The sequence below is a fragment of the Terrapene carolina genome, unplaced genomic scaffold (assembly GCF_002925995.2).
Source record: "Terrapene carolina triunguis isolate 2854851 unplaced genomic scaffold, T_m_triunguis-2.0 Scaffold211, whole genome shotgun sequence".
NCBI lineage: Eukaryota > Metazoa > Chordata > Testudines > Emydidae > Terrapene > Terrapene triunguis.
The window spans coordinates 22,859,104-22,882,186 of NW_020664562.1; the positions used below are offsets into that span (position 1 = coordinate 22,859,104).

At 41.5% G+C, this 23,083-nt stretch overlaps 2 protein-coding genes and 1 non-coding gene across 6 annotated transcripts in view; 1 reads left to right on the plus strand and 2 right to left on the minus strand.

Moving 5' to 3' along the window:
* The window catches only part of DIPK1A (divergent protein kinase domain 1A), a 50,917-nt gene extending 45,155 nt beyond the window's left edge, over positions 1-5,762 (plus strand). For 2 of the 3 annotated variants that reach the window (XM_024204610.3, XM_024204611.3), the window contains 2 exons: positions 553-729; positions 4,186-5,762. In XM_024204610.3, the coding sequence (XP_024060378.2) occupies positions 553-729; positions 4,186-4,998 (990 nt within the window). In that variant the 3' untranslated portion in view covers positions 4,999-5,762. Of the gene's footprint in view, positions 1-552; positions 730-1,549; positions 1,643-4,185 lie in introns of those variants that run through there. The other variant, XM_024204612.3, reaches the window with a different exon arrangement.
* Positions 5,763-10,139: 4,377 nt separating this feature from the next.
* Positions 10,140-19,302, minus strand: LOC113407411 (60S ribosomal protein L5). Of its 2 annotated transcripts, XM_026655902.1 has the most exons (8): positions 19,196-19,302; positions 17,972-18,041; positions 17,766-17,881; positions 16,278-16,412; positions 15,625-15,827; positions 14,336-14,513; positions 11,195-11,283; positions 10,140-10,513 (listed from the first exon to the last, which is right to left on the minus strand). In XM_026655902.1, the coding sequence occupies exons 1-8, from the start codon at positions 19,196-19,198 to the stop codon at positions 10,414-10,416; spliced, it is 894 nt and encodes a 297-aa protein (XP_026511687.1). In that variant the 5' UTR covers positions 19,199-19,302; the 3' UTR covers positions 10,140-10,413. The 2 variants fall into 2 exon arrangements, with proteins under 2 accessions (XP_026511687.1, XP_026511686.1); XM_026655901.1 differs by lacking the exon at positions 19,196-19,302 and having other exon boundaries at positions 17,972-18,074.
* Positions 14,752-14,847, minus strand: LOC113407495. Its single transcript, XR_003370000.1, has one exon. It is a non-coding gene; the product is annotated as a small nucleolar RNA SNORD21 (small nucleolar RNA).
* Positions 19,303-23,083: the final 3,781 nt, after the last annotated feature.

A 23,083-nucleotide genomic window follows, 5' to 3' on the forward strand; every position in this document is an offset into this window, starting at 1 on the left:
AAGCTGGGAATGGACGACAGGGGATGGATCACTTGATGATTACCTGTTCTGGGGCACCTGGCACTGGCCACTGTGGGAAGACAGGATCCTGGGCTAGATGGACCTTTGGTCTGACCCAGTAGGGCCATTCTTATGTTCTTACGTTCATTACACGGTCACTTCCAAAATTGCTGACACTCCACATCCATTAAAGGTTTTGACAGAGTGCCTGTGTTCCAGTACAATGTGCTTCCTCTCTCCCATCCTGCACCACGAAACCAAAATAAATGCCCCTTATCGGCCTTAATGGAGAAGTTGCTGTTGCCATTGTATAAAGCACACTTTTATGGAGCATGGGTATGTTGCTCTTTAAAATCATATTTGGATGCAGTGGTCTCTCTTAAATATGTTTTAAAGTGGCACATTGTACAGGGAGCTGCCACTACTAGTCTGAATGCTGGCTCCTTGCAGTTTCCATGAGCAAACCCAGCATTCTGACTCAGGACAGTAGAAGACAGGAGAGCTTTTGAGGAAATTTTTATGTAACTATCTCATTGCCTTTTTTCTACATAGATGTATTTAGGAATCTGGGGTAATCTACAAGGTGTCATAAAATGCCAGATGGAAGAAACTATTCATCTTGATCTTGGAACTGAACTGGAACCAAGAAAAGAAATAGTTCTGTTTGATAAACCAACTAGAGGAACTACTGTTCAGAAATTCAAAGAAATGGTATATGGTCTTTTTAAAGTAAGTATATGTCAAAGAAGAGAAAATGAGCATAGATGCTCATTCTCACCACATTTATTTTTTATTCAAAAAAAAAATTTTTTTTTTGCCTGACTCTCTTTTTGTCTGTTCGTTTGTTTTCAGCAGGAAGAGTACACAAATTAAATGTAAAGTCAAAACCTACTAAGCTACAATTCCAGTTAGGTTAGGGATGACCTTCTATTTTAGCTTTGAGAACAATTTTCATATTTTTTCACTTTAAGAATCTACTGTGATTGTGGAAAAACTCAATTATGTTCTGGGCTACAGTGGTTGCTGGTGAGTAGATCACATAAGCATGAAAAATTTCAGACCCAGAGTTACATGTTAGAGACAATCATGAGTAATTTAAAAGAAAAACAAAAATAGAGGGGTGGAGGTGGCAGGATAGTTATTGGAATGGAAACTAGCATGCAACTTTCACATGTTTAAGGCTTGAACCTGTTTTTGGCCCTTAAAGTCTTTCTTAAACTACTGTTTGGAACTGTGTTGTAGCCTGGTCCCATGACATGGTTGTATTTATAATGCTAGTGGTGTCCCTACGGCCCTATTCCTACTGGGATTGGATCAGTGTTTAAATACAGTTTCTCTAGAACTCTGCTAGCATCAGTTTTGCTAACAATTGTGACCAGAGAAATAGGTATCTCTTCCTCTGCATTTTTTTTGTACCATACTAAAAACTATTCTATCCTACTAAGTAGTCTGCAACCGAGTTTTCCCAATATAGAAGCATTGATCTAAGGATATGTTTACACTGAGGGTTTTCTGAACTTCTCCCTCCATTACTCTATCACTTATGCAGCTCCAGTAGTGATAGCAACTGTGGCAGTGTGAGTTTAAAAACCAAACAGAAAACCTGACAGCTGATCTACAAGTGTCACTTACCCCTACTCAAAGCAGGTCTATGCAACATCATGGTAAGAATGTTGGTGACTGGTTTACACTAGTGCTTTCCCCTATAATTAACATTGGTGGAGTTGCAGAGATGCTAGAGTAATTGCAGGACAATATCAGAAAATGTTCAGTGGAGACAAGGACTTGAAAAAATATCCTGACTATACTGGTCATAGATGGGTGTAGCACAGTTTTGATTCCAGAAAAGACAGGACTTCCCTATTCAAAAGCGCAGCAGTCCTGCTAGTTTGTTAAACCAATGAAATGAAAGTTATTATAGTAAGTGACAGAACTAAGTATGAAAGTACATTTATTAGTATAGGAGTAGTACTAAGCGATATTAAAAACATATTTATGACTGGCTAGTAATGATTGTATTCCTTGTTGTAATCTCTCGTCACTATTGCAAGATGCACGCTTTAATCAGATGAATCATAGTAAAACAAGCTCTGGTTATTATGAAATGTTGTTTGAACTCTCAAAACTTTTATAGCAAAAGAACCACATAATGTTTTTATTACAAGTAGGGTTGTCAAATGATTAAAAAAATTAATTGTGATTAATCACTCGATTAAAAAAATTAATTGCGATTAATCGCACTGTTAAACAATAATAGAATACCATTTATTTAAATATTTTTGGATGTTTCCTACATTTTCAAATATATTGATTTCAACTACAACACAGAATACAAAGTGTACAGTGCTCACTTTATATTTATTTTTGATTACAAATATTTTCACTGTAAAAAACAAAAGAAATGGTATATTTTAATTCACCTAATACAAGTATTGTAGTGCAATCTCTTTATAATCAAAGTTGAACTTACAAATGGAGAATTGTGTACAAAAAATAACTGCATTCAAAAATAAAACAATGTAAAACTTTAGAACCTACAAGTCCACTCAGTCCTACTTCAGCCAATTGCTCAGACAACAAAGTTTGGTTACAACTTGCAGGAGATAATGCTGCCCACATCTTGTTTAGAGTGTCACCTGAAAGTGAGAACAGGCATTAGCATGGCACTGTTGTAGCCGGATATCGCAAGATATTTACGTGCCAGATGCACTAAAGATTCATATGCCTCTTCATGCTTCAACTACCATTCCAGAAGACATGCGTTCATGCTGATGATGGGTTCCGCTCGATAATGATCCAAAGCAGAGCGACCGATGCATGTTCATTTTCATCATCTGAGTCAGATGCCACGAGCAGAAGGTTGATTTTTTTTTTTGGTGGTTCGGGTTCTGTAGTTTCCGCATCAAGCGTATTGCTCTTTTAAGACATCTGAAAACATGCTGCACACCTCATCCCTCTCAGATTTTGGAAGGCAGTTCAGATTTTTAAACCTTTGGGTCAAGTGCTGTATCTAACCTTAGAAATCTCACATTGGTACCTTCTTTTCGTTTTGTCAGATCTGCTGTGAAAGTGTTCTTAAAACTAATATGTACTGGATCATCATTCGAGACTGCTATAACATGAAATATATGGCAGAATGTGGGTAAAACAGAACAGGAGACATACAATTCTCCCCCAAGGAGTTCAGTCACAAATTTAATTAGTGCATTATTTTTTTAACGAGCATCATCAGCATGGAAGCATGTCCTCTAGAATGGTGGCCGAAGCGTGACGGGGCACGTGAATGTTTAGCATATCTGGCACGTAAATACCATGCAAACACCTGTTCTCACTTTCAGGTGACATTATAAATAAGAAGCAGTCAGCAGTTATCTCCCATAAATGTAAACAAACTTGTTTGTCTTAGCAATTGGCTGAACAAGAAGTAAGACTGAGTGGACTCAGAAGTAGGACTGTAGGCTCTAAAGTTTTACATTGTTTTGTTTTTGAGTGCAGTTATGTAACAAAAAAAAAAAATCTCTATTTGTAAGTTACACTTTCACGATAAAGAGATTGCACTACAGTACTTGTATGAGGTGAATTGAAAAATACGATTTCTTTTATCATTTTTACAGTGCAAATATTTGTAATCAAAAATAATAATATAAAGTAAGCACTGTACACTTTGTATTCTGCGTTGTAATAGAAATCAATATATTTGAAAATGTAGAAAAACATCCAAAAATATTTAATAAATTTCAATTGGTCATCTATTATTTAACAGTGCGATTAATCGCGATTAATTTTTTTAATCGCATTGAATTTTTTTTGTTAATTGCGTGAGTTAACTGCGATTAATCAAGAGCTCTAATTATACGATACCTAACATAATTTATTAAAGACTCTCTTACTGAGGACAAAGTGCAAATTTTTAGGACTTTGAAAAAGAAGAAAACACATACTTTCAGTGCACCATACACATGAAAGGAACACTCAGTATAGTCCTAAAAAGCACTGCGTATGTATCATTACTGAAACCCACAAAAACAGAGTATGACCATAGACGCTGCTGTAGGTTCCACATGCAGCTGAGTAGAATGGGTAAAATACTTCATTGAATATAAAAACACAGGGCAGGTAACCAGTTTAATAGTTTTCAGAAGAAAAATGTATATGGAATTAAATATATATATTTGTTTTTTCTAGCGAAAGTTGGGTGAACAGGGAAATCTTTCTGAACTGGTTAATCTCATCCTGTCAGTTGCTGATGGAAACAAAGATGGTCGAGTTTCCTTACCAGAAGCAAAGTCAGCATGGGCTCTTCTGCAGCTAAATGAGTTTCTGCTTATGGTGATCCTCCAGGATAAAGAACACACTCCAAAATTGATGGGGTTTTGTGGAGATCTCTATGTGATGGAAAGAGTTGCATATACCTCTCTCTATGGAATAAGCCTTCCATGGATCTTAGAACTTTTCATTCCCTCTAGTTTCAGAAGAAGCATGGACCAGTGGTTTACTCCATCATGGCCTAGAAAGGCAAAAATAGCTATAGGGCTTTTAGAATTTGTGGAAGACATTTTCCATGGACCTTATGGGAATTTTCTTATGTGTGATACCAGTGCCAAAAACTTGGGTTATAATGATAAATATGACTTGAAAATGGTGGACATGAGAAAAATTGTGCCAGAAATTAATTTGAAGGAATTATTTAAAGATCGTCACTGTGAGTCTGACTTGGACTGTGTTTATGGTACAGACTGTAGAACTCTATGCGACCAAAGTAAAATGAAATGTACCACAGAAATAATTCAGCCCAACTTGGCAAAAGTATGCCAGTTACTAAAAGACTATCTGCTTCGCGGTGCTCCGTCAGAAATACGCGAAGAGTTAGAGAAACAACTGTATTCTTGTATTGCCCTTAAAGTGACAGCAAACCAGATGGAAATGGAGCATTCTTTAATACTAAACAACTTAAAAACTTTATTGTGGAAGAAAATATCCCATACAAATGATTCTTAGTATCTTTAACCACAGAAGAAAACATTGTTGCCACTATAGGAGATTTACCACTTTTTATCAAATGCATCTTTGGCATTTTTAAAATATTTCTTCTTAGCTCAGAATTCATTAACTTTCCTAACTCTTACTCCAGCAAACACTGCTACTATAGTGCTTCTCAGAGAGAATGTGCCACTTAATGAATTGTCTGGCAGAAGTTACAAGAGCCTTGTGGTTAGAATGCTCCATCATGGAAATAAACCATGTGCTTGCCCTCCCCTTGCACTTTGGCAGAAGACCCTAAACTGGGGTCTCCTGCTGTCAATATTCACTGTGCTACCATATTGACTAATTTAATTTTTTTTTAATGCTGTGACTACCATCGTTCATTTGTAAATATCCACTGAGAATTATTTTTTTCCAAGTAGTGTTACAAATGCTTGCCAAAAGACCCACCGCTATTAGAAATAATGTGCTTGAGTCCAAGAGACTCTTTTGAATGAACTGAACATTTTGAGGATGAAGTTTACTAATAACTTAACATGGCAAAATTTGCACAATGGGAAATTTTTAAATTGCTAAACTCAGTGTGACAATTAAAATTTATTCCAGAAAACTGGGTATTTTAGTATGAGAGATTTTTAGTTAGATTTTGTTTGCATACACCTTTTTACCTCATACTTACATATATCTTGAATGTTAAAACATTAGCTGAAAGTTCTTAATTAAAGGTCCTGGTACAACATGCCATGTTGGGAGCTAAGAATTTAAAATATGTATTATATATTTAAAAAGTTGCATGTACTAGAGCAACAATATACCATTACACAATGGGGAAACAGAGAAACTACAAAGCCTGAGTCTTGAAAGATATAAGGAAAGTTAAGCAGTAGCCAGTTTTGAAGCCAGGGATTTTGTGGATTAGGTGATTCTAAAAGGGTGAGGAGTTAAAGAACTTTAATAGTTTTGGTAGCTGCAGTGTGGTAGCCTTTATAATGGAGATCCTCATAGTAAATGTTTAGAGTCCTTAGTTTGACTTAAGTGAAGTATCTAACAAACTACATTTCTAACACTGATGTAGTCTAAAAGTTTGATTTTGTAGCTAAGACTGTGTGGCAAGATCAGTCTTGCATTTACTTTCTCCTGGTTTACTTTAACAAATGTCTAAATTATAGCTAGGCCTAAGCCACAGGACAGAATCTAGATCCTGATCTGGATTTCCCTAAATTTTGGAAGTGTTCATTTATGTAGTTTTTTGTTTCTATTTGGGTCCATCTTTACCCTCAGCAGTAAATCAATAATTAGTTTATTACTGGAAATATTCTCCTTGGCATGTTCTTGTTTAAATTTTTGCAGGATGCTAGGTTTATTCTCTGCAGCTCTGAAGCAATGAGTGAATACTAGACTTGGATCATGAGGGAAATAACTTGTGATCTCATCTTAACTCCCATTTGTCCACATTCCACACTGTTCTTGACTGCTCAAGAGTGGCTCAAGTCACAAATGAGACTTTGCAGAACTCTGTGTGTGTGTGTAAAGCACTTGTGAACACTATGCTTGGTATTCACCCATTACTAACCCTTCGTAAGCACTTAATTCACTTCTACCTTTTGTTCAAGGGAGATGAGGAAAAAACCTTTTATTTAAAAAGTACTATTTAAATTGTTAATTCTTTTTATTGCTTTGCAGGCCTTTTGTGTTCAACATGTTTCTTAAATGATTAAGTACCTGGATTCAACAAAATTCTTGTTCATGAAGGCATATAACAAACATACTTAGAGAAGGTAAAATCATCTATCTTCCTTCTGTGTATACTGTGGGAAGTATTAATTCTCTTGTTTTAGGTGTGGTTTTGCTTTTTTGTAAATATTCAGTTGTTTGACTCTTGCACAGTGTCTACCATTCTGCTGTCTCCTTAAAGTTGACTGATCTGCCCTCCAAGAGGAGGCGCTAATACATCTGCAACTAGTAAAGAAACCAAACATTAAGTATATCATTTTCTTACCAGATAAATCTGAATGTGAATACTATGATGGCTATTAGGCATTGAAACTATTGAACAAAATAGTGTGAATATTTTAAATGTTTTTTGGATAACTGGAAACTTGTCAACAATGCAGTTTATTGTACATTTTTATTGCTACTGCAACACCTTCAGGAGCTTTCATTTAGAGTTTTGTTTACAATAAATCAAAGGAATCCTTTCCCTCTTTTACAGCAGTATTTTTTATAAATTAACACTGGGTGTTTGAAAGACCTTTTCTTAAATGGAAGGTTTATCTTAAAGTAACTTCAGATATCCAGCTTCAATTTCATTCTTAATTTAAATTATAGAAAAGGAGCAAGTCACTTAACTCAACCCTAGTGAAACATTTAGACTGAATACATATCTTGTTTGTCCATTGTCAGTGGCAGAAAAAGTGTCAAATGAATTGGTGTTTTTATTCTTAATAGTAATGTAATCAAGGGATGACTAATTCAATTGAATTATTTTAAGTGTTTTAAGGGACTTGAGCCCTTAACTCAAAATGTTTTGAAAATGCAAGCACTGTAGTAAATCTATTGATCATTTATAAGATCAAGTATAAATTCCTATTGTGCCAACTAAATATTACCCAAAGCATCTGAAGCATTAGGTTATAGAATCTCTTCAAGGTAGTTAAGCAAACGCAATCAGTGGGACGCATGTGCTTTTAAGTACTATTACAAATTCACTTTTCGTTTTTGAAAAAATGCTGTCTGAAACAGACTACTGGCAGATTAGTTGACAACCCTGGGCACCTTTCTCCCACTTAGTCTTTCACTGGAAATAGTGTAAATTTATAACTAGTGAGAGTAGAAACGGGTGGCTCCAGGCACCAGCGCTCCAAGTGGGTGCCTGGGGCGGCAAGCCACGGGGGCTCCCTGCCAGTCCCTGCGAGGGTGGCAGTCAGGCAGCCTTTGGCGACATGCCTGCCGAAGGTCCGCCGGTCCCGCGGATTCAGCCTGCCTGCTGTGCTTGGGGCAGCAAAAAAGCTAGAGCCGCCCCTGAGTAGAAAGCACTGCTGGATGCCTTTTAACCTCTGCCCTGGAGTTGGGGTAGCCAGTGGAATTTAGTTGCTTGCCAGCAGGACCTAATGTGTTCCTCAGTTGTAGAATCATGCTCCAGAGCTTTTGTTTAAAAAGTTCCAACTCTCATGCCTGTGTAACAAAATCCAGCTTGCATGTAAACCAGTGTAGCATCACTGGACGGTGTAGCTAACACAGAAATCCCAAAAATCTGATACTAAAATCAAAAATATGTGGACAATGTCAATGAACTTAATAAATACCAGATGCTATATTAGTGATAGTCACATTTATTATCACTAAAGCTGCTGACAAATTTAGGTCCAGCTTCTGCAGAATACAGGACTTGTGTATCAGATTGAGACTTTTGGGATAAATTTCCATTAAGAGAAGTAGTTACAGGGCAAACCGTTAATATTTTTTCCCTACAGGGAAGAGTGCTGAGATGCTTTAGCTTCTCTTGTGTGATGTACACATTCACTATAAAACTGCTAGTGGAGGGAATGGTGGCACCTAGTGGTAATGAAACTTTGTTTCAATAGTAGAGTTAGAGGGAGGTTCTTATTTTGAGTGGGTTTACAAAAACTACAGCAGTGCTAATACATAAATCATGACATTTTACACCCCCTTCCCACAGTAGGTGGCCTTAATATTAGAACTGTAATTGAACTAGCCACACCTTTCCTTTAGCAAGATACAAGAGCAGTTCTTACATGTGTGTACAGAGAAATTTCCGGGTAACCTTGCAAGTTTTGAAACAGGAGAATTAGATTACATAATTTATAGTCAATTTAGTAGTTTGTTTAAAAACATACTACACCAGTACCATTACTTCTCCCCACACACCTAACAGAGCCTGTAAAACTTGATATTTTTTTTCCTTTGCAGTAAGTTCACCTGACAATTGGTTTCTTCCTTAATGAGCTCATTACTGCTTAATTTTCATTGGAAGACAATCCTGTTCGATAGTTGTCATACTACTATTGGAATTATAAAAGTTAAGGCAGGAACAGATTAATTTAAGCAAGGTTTTAAAACATGGAATTACCCTGTAGTAAGAAAGTATGATTGGCAGTACTGTTTTTGTGTGTGTTCAACATCCTCCCTTCAGTAGCAATTGCTCCAAATGAAATTGGATAGTCCAAAGAATATTAGAGATTAAAATCAACATTGGTAGGATAATTCATGACTCAAGGTACCCCACTGTTTCAATTATCTAGTTTTCATGTAGATAATTTTTTTAAAAATTATTCAATGAATCTTCTCATTGCACAGCAATAATGGCATTACTTTGTTGCTAATTAACTGAAAGAACTCTGCAAGAAAGCTCATACACCAGCATTGCCACCAATTCTTTTACATTTTCTTGGTACTGAGCAGGCTACCAAATCCACTCAACACATTTTTGTCCTTGAGCAAGTTTACCCTTGCCTAAGGACAAAATTGAGGGTGGGACGTGCCAGCTTGGAGTCTCTGAAAGGGGTCTGTGTGCATCAAACGGCAACTCCCCCAGGCTAGTGGTTTCAAACTCCCTCTGCCAGGAGCAACTGCCACATCTCCAGAAACCAACTGCTGGGCAGGGGGGTGAGATGCTTTGGCCTCTTCAGACTAACTCCAGAGCCTCCCCGAACTGGGTGGCTACAGCAGAGCTGTTGCTAAAGGAGCTGTCCCACCACCTCCTCCCAGCCAGGCGTGGCCTCAAGAGGAGGAGGAAGGCTTTCATGCCACGGGGGAGTGTCGCACAGCACTGAACAGAGTACAGCAGGTTCTTAAAGGACCAGACCACAGCCTTGCTGGGGCCACAGAGGCACAGTTTCTGACTTGTGCAGCCACATGTGTGCAGTTTACAGGAGACACTGATTGCCACTATTAAGTACACATTCTTAGTTAGGAGGAATGGATAATCACATGCATACATAAACCCATTTAATTAACACTAATTTTCTTTTGGCTATTATCTAGACTCACCAATGCCTATGACTTGTCAGCAAAGTGTATTTAAAATCTCATCTTACTTTCCAATGCATAAAGCTAAAATTCCAGTAGAACTACAGACAAAGGTAGTTAACTGAGAAATAGAGCCAGTGCCAAAAATTCACAGGGTGAGAAAGTCAATAGGTGACAAAATGAAAGTTTATAACATTATCCAGTGGTCTGTGAAATACAGTAAGTTGGATCCTTAAACATACTAAGTTACCTTGAAGACCATCATCATGATTCTAACGCTGTAGAATATTTTGTAAGCCTCTTTTTCAGATAGATTGTTGGGACTTTCATTTAGATAAAGCATCTTTAGATCAAATGTCAATAAGCCAATGCTACACAGTTGCTGGTTCAATAAATTTATTGTACTTTTCAAAGTCTTCATAGAAAATTGTAGAAGATATCTTAGCTATCAGCTGTACGCTCCTGGGCCCTGAGGAAGCTAGCCTTCTTCTGAGCAACACGATCTTTCTTCTGGGCAAGGGATAACTTGGGACGGTTCCATCTGCAATGCAAACATGGTATAAATACACAAGGCAGTAATAGTAAATCTAAATACCAGAACACCAGGAGTTACATGACCATAAGGAATGAGTGTGAGATTTATATTATTATGCCTAGGAAATAGTGTTTCAGAGATTACTTTCTATAGCACTCTTTCTTTCAGTGGTCGAGGCAATAGATTAGTTGGTATACCACAACAAGGTTTGGTCACATTATGAAAGTGCACCATGTTTTGCACTGTAGTATCCAGTTTACTACTAAGGGAAATAATTTTAAGATGTGTGGTGGCAGCACTGTCAAACAGGCAACTAGCCTAGATGGACCTCAAGTATGATCCCCAATAGGGTCGCCAGGGCCAGCATTAGACTTGCTGGGACCCAGGGCTGAAGCTGAAGTCCGAACTCCACCCAGGGCAGTGGGGCTTGGGCTGTGGCCACCTCTCCCCAGACCTAGGGTGGCAGGGCTCAGGCTCCAGCCCTCCCACTGGGTTCATGTAGTAACTTTGTTGTCAGAGGTGGTCACGGTGCAATGAAGTCTGAGAACCCCTGTCCTAGATCATTTCTGAAACATCCAATTAGTTTCAATATTAAACAGGGACTGGAGGAATTAATTAACAAATGCCACAGCTCCAGAAATTTGCTTTGTAACAGGCATATCTAACTCAAAGGAGGAAAAATTTTACCTCTTCTTTTTGACTTCTCTCTTGAGTTTCTTTTCATGGACTGGATTCTCCCGTATACCAGCATGGGCTTTTTTATACATTTCCTCCATCTGCAAGAAATACAATGTAGTCCATAAAGTCATGTATGCATTGAATGAAGTTCTAACATTCAAGTTGGGAGTTATCCCACTGCCAAGAACATACCAGTGAGTAGAGAAAGAATACTGAGGTCAAATGCATTCTCTCAACATCTTTAACAGTCCTACAGAGAGGTCTAAACCAGACTGGGAACAGAACACAGCCACCTAAGGTGCTAAGTCTTCCTCCCAGAAAGAGTAACTTAGAAGTAACTTAAGACAGAGCAAGGCTGTCTACACTGCGCACCTTACAACAGCTTGTGTTGCAAGGTGCGCTCTGTGACTGCTCTTTGTCGCCGGGAGAGCATTCTCCTGTTGACAAAATAAAACCACCTCCAACAAGGAGTGGTAGCTTAGTCACCGGGAGCGTGGCTCCCACTGACGAAGTGCTGTCCACACCAGCACTTTTCGTTGCTAAAACTGGTCGTTCAGGAGAGTGTTTTTTCATATCTCTGAGCGACAAAAGTTTAAGCAACGGAAGTGCCAATGTAGACAAAGCCTCAGATGCAGTTCAAAGGAGCACCTTAGAAAGGCAATAAGCCTGCAACTCCCACAGGAATTGTGCACACAGACATGCACTACAGATTTCACACCAGAAACTTTCTTCTGCAAAACCTATCTGAAGTTCTAAAAATACTGTTGATATCAAATGCCACCCTTCAACCAGCAGTGCACTCTTGTGCTCAGGAGATAGGACTTTACCACAAAAAAAAGTCATCCTTCAGCTAAGAGCATGGTTGGCTTTGGAATCCAAAGAAACTTTTTCTTTACAGGGGAGAGTCTCATTTGTCTATCTATGGTGCTTAGATGGTCCCACCAGTTACTATAGCATAGTATGAGCACCTCACAATACCCATGGCAGGCAGCGAACTGAGGCACAGAGAGACTAAGTTAGTTGGCCAAGGTCACAAAAAGTCTACAGGGCAACAGGGATTTGCACCAGTTTCATGAAACCCAGGACAAGCATCCTAACCACTAGATCATCCTTTCTCTGAAGTCTATCCATGTTATGTGCATCGCTTTTGCAAAATGTCTCCTTCCTCAACCTAAATTAAGAACTAGCTCAGGAAGTTCTCTAAATGAAACTGGAATGTTTAGCATGCCCCAGGCAAAGGAGGAAAACTCAAGTCATGTCAGTTTCTCCAAAAACTATACATGTCTTGAGGGAACATTTAGTTAGGTTTTGGTTCAAGTCAGTGATCAACAACAATGGCCAGATGTGAATGAAGTAATCGGAACTAAAAAACATGCAATTTTTCACAATAGTGGTAGTGTTTTGTACAGCTGTGGCTCAATAAAGATAGAAATTTTATTGTTAATGCAGGGGTGAGAGAATGGCAGAGTCTGAGTCACTAATTCTTAAGCCATGTAACTGATGAATTTATCAATTGGGTGTTAGGTCATCCCATCAGAAATCACTTAGTTGTGGGAGGTAAAGGAAATATACAAGAATAGCTGCACTAAAACCCATCTCTAAACAGAGAACCTCCATCTTAGCAAATTTGGAAATAAAAATTCCTAGTTCTTAAATAACACTTTTCAGCTGCAGATTTCAGTGCTTTAGAAAGGAGGTCAACATCTTTATCCCTGTTTTACAGATGGGCTAACTGAGGCACAGAACAGTAGTGATTTGCCCAAGATCACACAGCATACCTGTGATACAGCCAGGAATAGAACCCAGGTCCGCAACTTCCAATACAGTGCTCTATGCACTAGGACTAGGCCACTACTAAGGAACAATTCTGACTGCTTCAGCATAAGTTTTCTTGTCTAATATAGCGGTTCTCTTTAAACATGGAATGCATCTAAACCACATCTCAGGGACATTTCCCCTCCCTTCATGACTGCAGTATATTCCTGGCAATTGCACACATGGAAGCGTACCATTAGTATTCTTTAATGCAGATTAGTGCCGGTGTGGACAGTGCTATGTCGGCAGGACAGCGTCTCCGACTGGCACAGCTACCGCCCTTGTTGGGGGTGGTTTAATTATGTCAGCAGGAGAGCTCTCTCCTGTCGGCATAGAGCAGCCATACAGGAGACCGTACAGCAGCACAGCTGCAGTGGTCCAGCTGTGCCACTGTAAGGTCTGTAGTGTAGACATAGCTAAAGTTATTTTGGTAAAAATTTGTATGTAGGTCGGCCCTGAAAGGATTTTGAAAGCTTACACTAGATTTGTTAAAGAGCTGTATGGGCACTAAGATAGAGTTCTTGCTGTAAGCATAAGACTGGAGTACAGACTTCATGGCAATATAAACTGCATAAATTACTTCAGAGAATAAAGAAGTTAAGATTGTAAATGCCAAAGTTTCACTGTAATTTTCATGGAATTTCTTAAATGTTTAGTATACTAAAATTTAGTTGGAGTTATTTTAAGACAAGACTTTAAGACATACTAGCAAAATGATTTACAAGATACCAACATAATAATACCTAAAAACTAACAAGGGGCTGTATATAGTGTTCTCACATTGTACTGCTATTTAAATCGGCTTTTTCAGGTGATACAAACAGAACATTCTCAGAGAATCAGGAGTGACAGGGAAACAAGGAAAATAACATAACAATAGGACAGGCAAGAAACCATTGGTAAGGAAGAATTAGGAGGAGGAAGGGCAACAAATTATTCTGGTAGAACAGTGTCATGGAAAGAAGTAGATAGCTCCTTGGTCTGATATTTGTCAAACAAGACATTTAACAAGCTGTTAAGCTTTCTGATAGCAGGTCACACCTTTATCATCTTTTTCGTGAAGCATGTAGTATGACAAGAGAGGTCATATATTTTTCCTTCATTACCAGCTGTTCTGGGTTCAGGGAATGTGTCCAACTTTTAAGAATCATAGCACTAGGTTTGCAGAGGCCTGTCATTGGGAGTACCCCTCTGGTCTGATAACATGCCATCTACATGGCCCACATTACTATTTTGCAAAGTATTTGCATCCCTAGCATCAATTTTAAACAACACAAATTATCTTTTAGCGCCACTACTAATATGCAATTCATTTACAGACAGACAGTGTCTTACCATGTCAGGTGTTACATTGTTCTTTATATACTGGGAGAACTGTTTTTTGTAGGCATCTTCATCCTCCTCCATCAGGTAACGCATGTAACCTGCAACATTCTGACCCATGATGTGTGTGCGATGAACCTCTGCATTAAACTCTTTGCTTTCCGAGTCATAACCAGGGAAACGTTTGGTGCTATGAAACACGAGTTATAGGTTAGTGGTTAGAATTTTACATCACCTAATCAAAGTTGGTTTAAGAAGTTCTTTAAGATTCAGAGACTGCAGTCTACAAGTCTCAAGTGACTGATACACCATAGCTCCCCTACAGGTAGCTGGAAAGTGTGACCAAAGAAAAAGAATTTTAAACCAGCTGACAGATTATGCTTTCTATAAGCAAAGTTAAGAAATCAACTTGCAAATTGACATCCTTAGCTGCCATCAGTCCCGTCTTGAAACAATGACATACAGCATACACAGACCGAGGACCAACTACAGACTGCTCAGTCACTGGGGTATCATCATATAGCAGCCAAGTTAAAGAACCGACAGAAGGTTGACAGCCTTAAAAAAAAAAAAAAAAAAAAAAAAGCAGCAACACTGAACTTTCCCCCTTTCTTATAAGTTATCCCAGCTGCTGTTTGCAGGCTATTTTTCACAACTGCATTCATAGAAGCAATCAACAAACATCAAAATTAGGCAATGCAGGCGACAACCCTGAGTCATGATCGTTCACTGATCCTAGCTTACAGCAGGGGTTGCCAGGACTTCTACACAGAAACCTGTGCCACCACTGTAGATGGATTTTAGATTCTGGCCCAAGTTTCCACTAATAGTTGTATAGAGGGCCTAAGGCCAATGATCATTTTGAACGTGGTGTACGTAGTTTCTCAAAATAGAAAGTCAGACAATAGGAGTTAAGACAGAGAATTAAAAAGAATTACACGTTACTACAAACTGTTTCTATGGCAATATGAACAGTAAGAAGTGTTTACTCTGCTTAACTGCAGTTACTAGATATTCAAGGTGAAAGGTGATTATATTGCTGTATTTTAGTAACCTTTATGGAAATAAGCATTAATCTTACTCCCTTAACTTCAAGAGTCCTTGGGAGGAATGTCAATAACATCTACTGAAAACAAGTAAATACAACTTGGATTAAACCTAATTACCACATTAACAGGGTCACGCCACACTGAATTCAACTAACCTAAGGTGAAGTTAAAATAGCACTACAATGCATACAAAGATGTGAAGTCTCAGTGTTCAAAATTCCCTTTTGACCAATTTATCTGAGATTAAGTTACCTATGAGGGATGGACAGGCCACCATCCACTGCGCCCTTTAGCGCACCGAAGACTTTGTTTCCAGTGGTAGTTCTGGCAAGACCTGCATCCAGGTAGCATGTAAAAGCACCAGGCTGTCCATCCACACTTTCCACATTATATTCATCACCAGTCACTTCAACTTGGCCTTCATAAATCTTATCAAGGCCAAATTTGTTCAAAAGCTGTAACAGGAACAGTACAGTGTAAGTATGTCTTCCTCCAGATTCTCTCCACATTTAGGTTCTTTGATTTAAGAACCAAAATGAAGTGTTTTCATGTTGCAAGACAATCATCATAAAACTTGATTCTGTATTTGTGGTCGTACCCAGGTATTCTACATTAATGCTTTCTCAGTAAGAGTGCATACTAATCTTACCTTCAGAAGGTTTTAACAGGAACCACTAAATAAATCTGTGCATACTTTGCCCAACGTGGCTGTCTAATAAACATGGGTGGGCTAATCAAATCAATCTACAAATTCAGGGTTTTTTAAACTAAATAGTTAGAACACAATTCCAAATAAGTCATATACAAGTGGAACCCTCTGTTTTGTAAGACAGACTCCTTTATTTTCTCCCCATCTACTGAAGCAAGCCCTTTGACATTTAGATATAAGTTTAGTGGGTACATACCCTGCGGGCCAGCAGCAGGCCCGTACAATAGGCGGCAGCATAATTGGTCAAACCAACTTTCACACCATACTTTGGCAGCTCATGAGAGTACGCAGCACAGACTATCATATCACCTTCGATCCTGGCATATGCAATCTGACAACAAAATAAACGTTAGTGTTCTCACACCGGTTATAATATTGTTGGCTCAAACCTGCCTCTCGTCTGCATGTGGAAATCCTACTAAAGTCAATGGGAGTACTGCAAGACCTCCACATGCAGGTTTGGAAAACACAAATTTAGATCTAAATTATTCATCTTTCCCCATTTACGACATGATTATGAAAGGTTTAAAAGTAAACCTCAAAATGTAAAAAGTATAAAAAATGTAACGAGTTGAAGTACAACTCTGTGATAATGCAGCCTCAATACTGCTTTTTCTATTGCATCAGAGCTAAACTGACAAATAGAAATAGTCACTTCTATCTGAACCTCCTCCCCCCCAAAAAAACCTACCATTACAATAGTTAAGATAACAGTTATTTTCTTAGTTTCACCTTTGTGTATTTGACAGCAATTACAGCTAGTCAACTTCACCATTCATCTGCATTCAGATATTTCCCCTATTTGTGTGGTACTTTCAGACAGCAAGAGGAAGGAAAATGTTTTTTAAAAACTTGAAGAGGACTAAGGGGCATGTGCAGCATTTGTACATATTCTACATTTTTATTGCAGTTATCTGTTGTCCTGTTTCCTTCAAACTTGGACTGTGATATAGTCCTTATTAAGGACTATAAAAACAACCTATATGAAGTTTCCAAGCTTAAAGTGTTCTATTTGCACAGATAAGAAAAGTCTATTCACCTATAATTCAAAAGGTGTCATAGAATCATAGAATATTAGGGTTGGAAGGGACCTCAGGAGGTCATCTAGTCCAACCCCCTGCTCAAAGCAGGACCAATCCCCAACTAAATCCTATGATTCAGGATTTTATGGACAAGCTGTTAAAAGCACATTTGCTTCTGGAGCGAACAGAACGTTTGGGGGTGAGAGGAGACCCCCACAACAGTGCAGGAGCAGGATCCACCTGACAAGACCTCATGGTCAGTCTTGCTTCTTTATGCCTAAGGAAGATGGAGATAGCTCAGTGTGTGTGTCATTCTGAACTGAAAACGAGCACTCAAGATTAAGAAAACCGCTTCATTTCTGCTTCAGCAGTGAGGGTTTGAACTGCCTCTGATGCAATTACATCAGTTCAACTGTATTTGTACCATGAGCGCTTATTCCCCATCCGGGAAGAAGCACATTTATACCTACTTCCCTGATATAACTGCAATGCTTTATCCATAATGATCAAAATCACACTCCTAATAGACATTGCTATACCACAACAAAAACTGTGGTTAGACCAGACCTTAAAACACAGAGTTGCTTTTTTTCCTCCTTAGTATAAAGGTAAAAAAGGCAGTGCTTTGGTATAGCCAAGTAGCCAAGCAAAGAAATCCTTACCTGGCAGATAATATCTCTGTTGGTAATGCGTACTATCATCCTATATTTAGGGGTGTTATACTTGTTTTTATCTTGAATCACCAAACGCTTACGGGCATAATAATCAGTCTTTCCCTCTGAAAAGACAATAGCATGGACATGAGAAACAAACAGCAAGGACATACATCAATATAGTTTACTTTGAGCTATAGAAAAATTAACTGTACCTCTCCTTCTCCTGAATTTTACTTGGTACCTCTTGAAGTAGGCCTTATTCTTGACAACTTTCACAAACCCCTTGAACAAAGAAAACATAATTACAACTGGACACAATTACCACAGCACTAAGAAGTCTACTGATGGCTATTGTGAATTAAAAAGTGTTTGTGGGAGGAGGGGTTGAAAAGATAGGAGATACAGTGTTTTCTCAGACTAAACACATTATAAACCAGAAGTTATTCCAAGGGAAGAGAGGAAAGGAACCTTCAAATTCTAACTTAAGGCACATCTTATTGTCTCATTTCATGTGGATTTATGTGAAGTAGAGAAATACTGGAGGCTCATTAGATGTATAATACATATTCATTAATTAGATGCTTCTTAAACTATGTTACCCAAATAAACGAATTTAATCACTTATTACTATGTAATCATAATTATTTTCTTGAGCAAGGCAATAGTGTCAGAAGGACAATTACCAGCTTTAATGTCAACATAAGAAAACGTCCAACCAGTCTCCACTACTTATCACTGACCACACTAAGTTGGCACATTCGCATCAAAGCCCACCTGTGGCAGCGAGGGGAAGGGCGAGGGAAGAGAATATTGGTATGAAACTGGCGCTGCCAAATTTGAAGCCAACAGCCAGTTGCTAGAGGGGGCATGGAGCATTTTCACAACAACCCAGGGAGACCGATAAAGCAAGTGCTTCCCCCCAGAACCCCCGTGCCCTGCCCCCCCCGTCTCACTCGCAGCTAGACAGCGCCGAGCACAGCCCTGTCCATACGACATGAGCCAGGCCGGGGCCATGCATGCGCGGCTCAAGAGTTGCCATGCGGAGCCTCGCAGACAGGGCCCAGCGCTCTCCACCGCACAGCGCCGGCCGCACTCGGAGACATGGCGGAGACACCCAGCCCGCCGCTCCCTACAGCCCGGCACGGGTCTGAGGGGGGCTGACACGGGCCTGAGGAGCCGGCAGCTGAGGCGCTGTGCCAGGCCTGTGCCAGCGGCTACTGTCCCCGGGGAGCCGCCGGCCCTGTCCCGGCAGCAGCGGGCCCAGGCGGCGGGGGCGGCCATTAGGCCACGCTGGAAGCTGCTGCAGCCGGGCCCGGGCGCCTCCCCAATCAGAGTCCATCGGGCCGGCGGGGGCCGCGCTGGAGGCTGCAGCGGGCGGGGGGGCACCGGCCCGTATCCCCCCTACCCCTGCTGGGCCCCTGGTGCGCGGTACTGACCATTGCGCCAGGTTCTGTCCCGTCTCGGCTTAGGCCGGGGGCCGCTCAGCGCAACGTCCACAGCCCGTAGCACTGGGGGAAAAGGCCGTGCCCACTGCGCAGCCGCAGCACCTAGCCTGGCCGACGAGGCGGAGGGAGCCGTCGCCGCGAGAGAGAGCCGCCCTACACACCAGGGGCGCGAACGGAAGTTGGTGCCCCCTCCTGGGAGGCAGAGAAATCGCACGCCGGAGCCGTGAGTGCAGAGGAAGGTTCCGGCTCCCGGGAATGGCCGCGCCTCACCTGCCGATGGCTCTGCTTAGCTTGTGTCTCTAGAGTTTCCTGCAAAGCTCCGGGTTCCCCACCGAACCCCTCTCGGCTCCCACACATCCCCATCTGTTCGTTCATTCATGCAGGGGTCCCCAGGCTCCCATCTTCCCCAGGCACCCAAGGGGACACACGGGGATCCCCTGGCTCTCTACTCCCCAGGCTTTATACCAATGTACATTGCCAAAGAACCACAGTAATATGTCAGCAGCCCCACATCAGCTTCCCTCCTCCCTCCACTCCCAGCACCTCCCACCCACCGGCAGCCCTGACGATCAGGGCTGCCCGGGGGGTGGGGGGGGGCAATTTGCCCCGGGCCCCGCAGGGGCCCCGCGAGCCCTGGCCGAGAATCCCTTCCCTGGGTAGAGGCACGTTTTTAATCTTTACTCACCCGGCGGCGCTCCGGGTCATCGTCGTCACTTTGGCGGTGGGTCCTTCAGTGCCGATGACGACCCGGAGCGAGTGAAGGACCCGTCGCTGAAGTGCCACCGAAGACTTGGAGCGCCGCCCGGTGAGTACAAGCGCCGCAGCGGGTAGCGCCTTTTTTTATACCCCAGGCCCCCTGAATCCTGTGGGCGGCCCTGCTGCTGATCAGTGCCTCCCATCTCCCGATCTGCTGTTTCCTGGCAAGCAGGAGGCTCTGGGGGAGAGGGGGGAGGAGTGAGGGCACTGCAGGCTGAGGGGAGGGGATGGGAAGGGGTGGAGTGGGGGCAGGGCTTGTGACAGAGCCAGCGGTTGAGCAGTGAGCACCCCGCCCCCCCGGCACATTGGAAAGTAGGCACCTGTAGCTCCAGTCCCGGAGCCGGTGCCTAGACAAGGAGCCACATATTAACTTCTGAGAGCCGCATGTGGCTCCGGAGCCAAAGGTTGGCCACCCCTGCCATAACCCAAGCTTCCCCAGACCTCTCCCACCCAGCGGGATTCCCCAGCTCCCTTGCTCCTGGAATGTCCCCATGCAGCCCTCCCCAGGAATCCCACTCCCCTCCTCCTGGATCACTTAAACTTTGTCTTCCCCTTGAAATTTACTTTCTGCCAACAGTGGCTCTTTTCTTAAGAGCTAAGGCGCCCTTCCCTCACAATTGACATGCATCCGACGAAGTGGGCATTCACCCACAAAAGCTTATGCTCCAATACATCTGTTAGTCTTAAAGGTGCCACAGGACTCTCTGTTGCTTTTTACAGATCCAGACTAACACGGCTACCCCTCTGATACTTCCCTCACAATTGTGCATCTTCTTTGCAGCCATTGGAATGCTTGATTACATACAGTAATAGTCTCTGACAAAACCATCCTTAATGCAGCGTTAAGGTTGCTTTGTGGTATCTTGTCCCCTTCCAGAACCACAAATGAAGAGTCGAGGTATTTTAAATTCAGAGTTAAGGTACATGCCAATGCAGCCTTACGTCTGCCACTCTTGAGCAGGCAATAGCCAGTGGCAATTATCTGTCTGCACTCCATCTGTGTTCACTGTGTTAGGTGGAGTTGTACTGAATGGTGGAGGGATTAGTTGGGAGTATCTTGGCAGGGCTGTGATTGGGATCTGAGGAATTCTGTGGGCCCCCAGACCCACTTGGTTGATCTGACCATCACCTTCCCTTCCCACCGCCCCCCTGTATGTGTGGTGGAAGTAGGGTGACCAGATGTCCCGATTTTATAGGGACAATCCCGGTATTTGGGCCTTTTTCTTATACAGGAGCCTATTTCCCCCCCACCCCCGTCCCAATTTTTCATACTTGCTATCTGGTCACCCAAGGTGGAAGAGGTGCATCCTTGAGATATGCTTCATTTCAGTGCTGAGTTCTGTAGGTTGTGTCAATGGTGGAGCACAGGGGTCTTCTTGCCATGGGGATTTCCATCACTGCGGGGGGATATGGGTTATGGGACATAGTTTGTGGGTTTAAAGCTCGGTAAGTGAAAATATAGTGTTAGATTGAATACTGTGGGTGAGAGTGAGTGGGTTGAAAAAGAGGTGAAGGGGTTGTAAAATGTATTAAGGGTGGGGTTGTTTGTGGGGCTCATTGAATGTACAACAGGGCTAGGTAACTCATTTAAACACAAGTTTTGTCTTAGGAAAGAGAAGGCATTGGACTCTGTGCTACAGTTGTCATGTACCCTATTCCTTGAGTGATGTGCACTATCTGCAAAGGAAGATTGCGAACGTGCATTATGGGTGGTATTGGCTCATCGCTCAAAGGGGACAGAGTTAAGGTTGTGTTTGCATGTACCTTAACTCTATATTTCAGGGTTTTCAGAAGTTTAAGTTTGAAATACCTTAACTTTTACTTAGTTATGTATATTAATGAAGTTTTTGGTGTCAGTTTCCTATTTTTTAACAGAAAGATAAATATTTGTTGTAGGAGTCAGTGGTCATGTAGGCAGTAGGAGTTATCATATAGGTTTGCAGCTGAGACACTACTGTGACTAAGAGCCAAGCTACACTGTGAACTTACAGTGGCATAGCTACATTGCTCCGGGGTGTGAAAAATCCACACCCTGAGTGACATAGCAAAACCAACCTAACCCTTGGTGTAGACAGCGCTAGGTCGACAGAACAATTCTTCCATCGACCTAGCTACCACCTCTTGGGGAGGTGGATTATCTATGCCAATGGGAGAACCTCTCCCATCAGCATAAGTAGTGTTTACATGGAAGCTTTACAGTGGCTGCTGTAGCATTTCAAGTGTAGACAAACCTTAGGTAACAATACTAATACCTAGCTATTATATATCACTTTTCATCAGTAGATCTCAAAGCACTTTACCAAGGAGGTCAGTGTCGTCACCCCCATTTTACACATGGGGAAACAGAGGCACCAAGAGGGAAGGGATTCCCCCATAGTCACCCAGCAGGCCAGTGGCAGAGACAGAAATAGAACTCAGGACTCCTGAGTCTCATAGGCTAATCTAGAGAACTTAACTCTTTCTGTAATAACAAGTTCAATATTGCTTTGCCAAAGGGTGGGTGCCATGCGCCAGCTAGGTTAAATGTTAGTGGTAGCTGAGTGAGGGATGATCAAAGTCATGGTTTGAGCTCCAAGAGTATGCAAAAAATGTTGGTAGAATGTGCTGACTTTATGAAATGCTGGTGGGTTTTTTCAGGGGAATCTCTTGCTCAAATCAGAAGCTGCTCAAGGCAATCTGCCATCCTTGACAACCCTTCAGTGTGGCACCTCATCCCATTCAAATTTGGCCCAGCTATCCCTCCATCATGATGGAGGGGCAACTGGACCAAATATAAGGGAATGGTGTTGCGAACTGGCACATGGGGTTACAACATCACTCAGATTTGGCCTGGATGCCCCTGCACCATGACAGAAGGGCAACTGGGCCAAATCTGTCACCCTAGGCAGCTGCCTATATTGCCTATAGCTAGAGCCGCCTCTGGCTCAACTGACCTCAAATTTGCAGCACTAACCCTACCCGCTGCCCAGGAAGCACACCAAATTTCAACTCAATTTGACTAAGCATGAAGATTTTAGAGCACTTGGTAAGTGAAAGTCAGAAATGTCATTTTTTAAACATTAAGGATTTGCCAGTGTTAATCATAGCAGAGCTGATGTGCTGATATAATACTGTAAGTAAGAA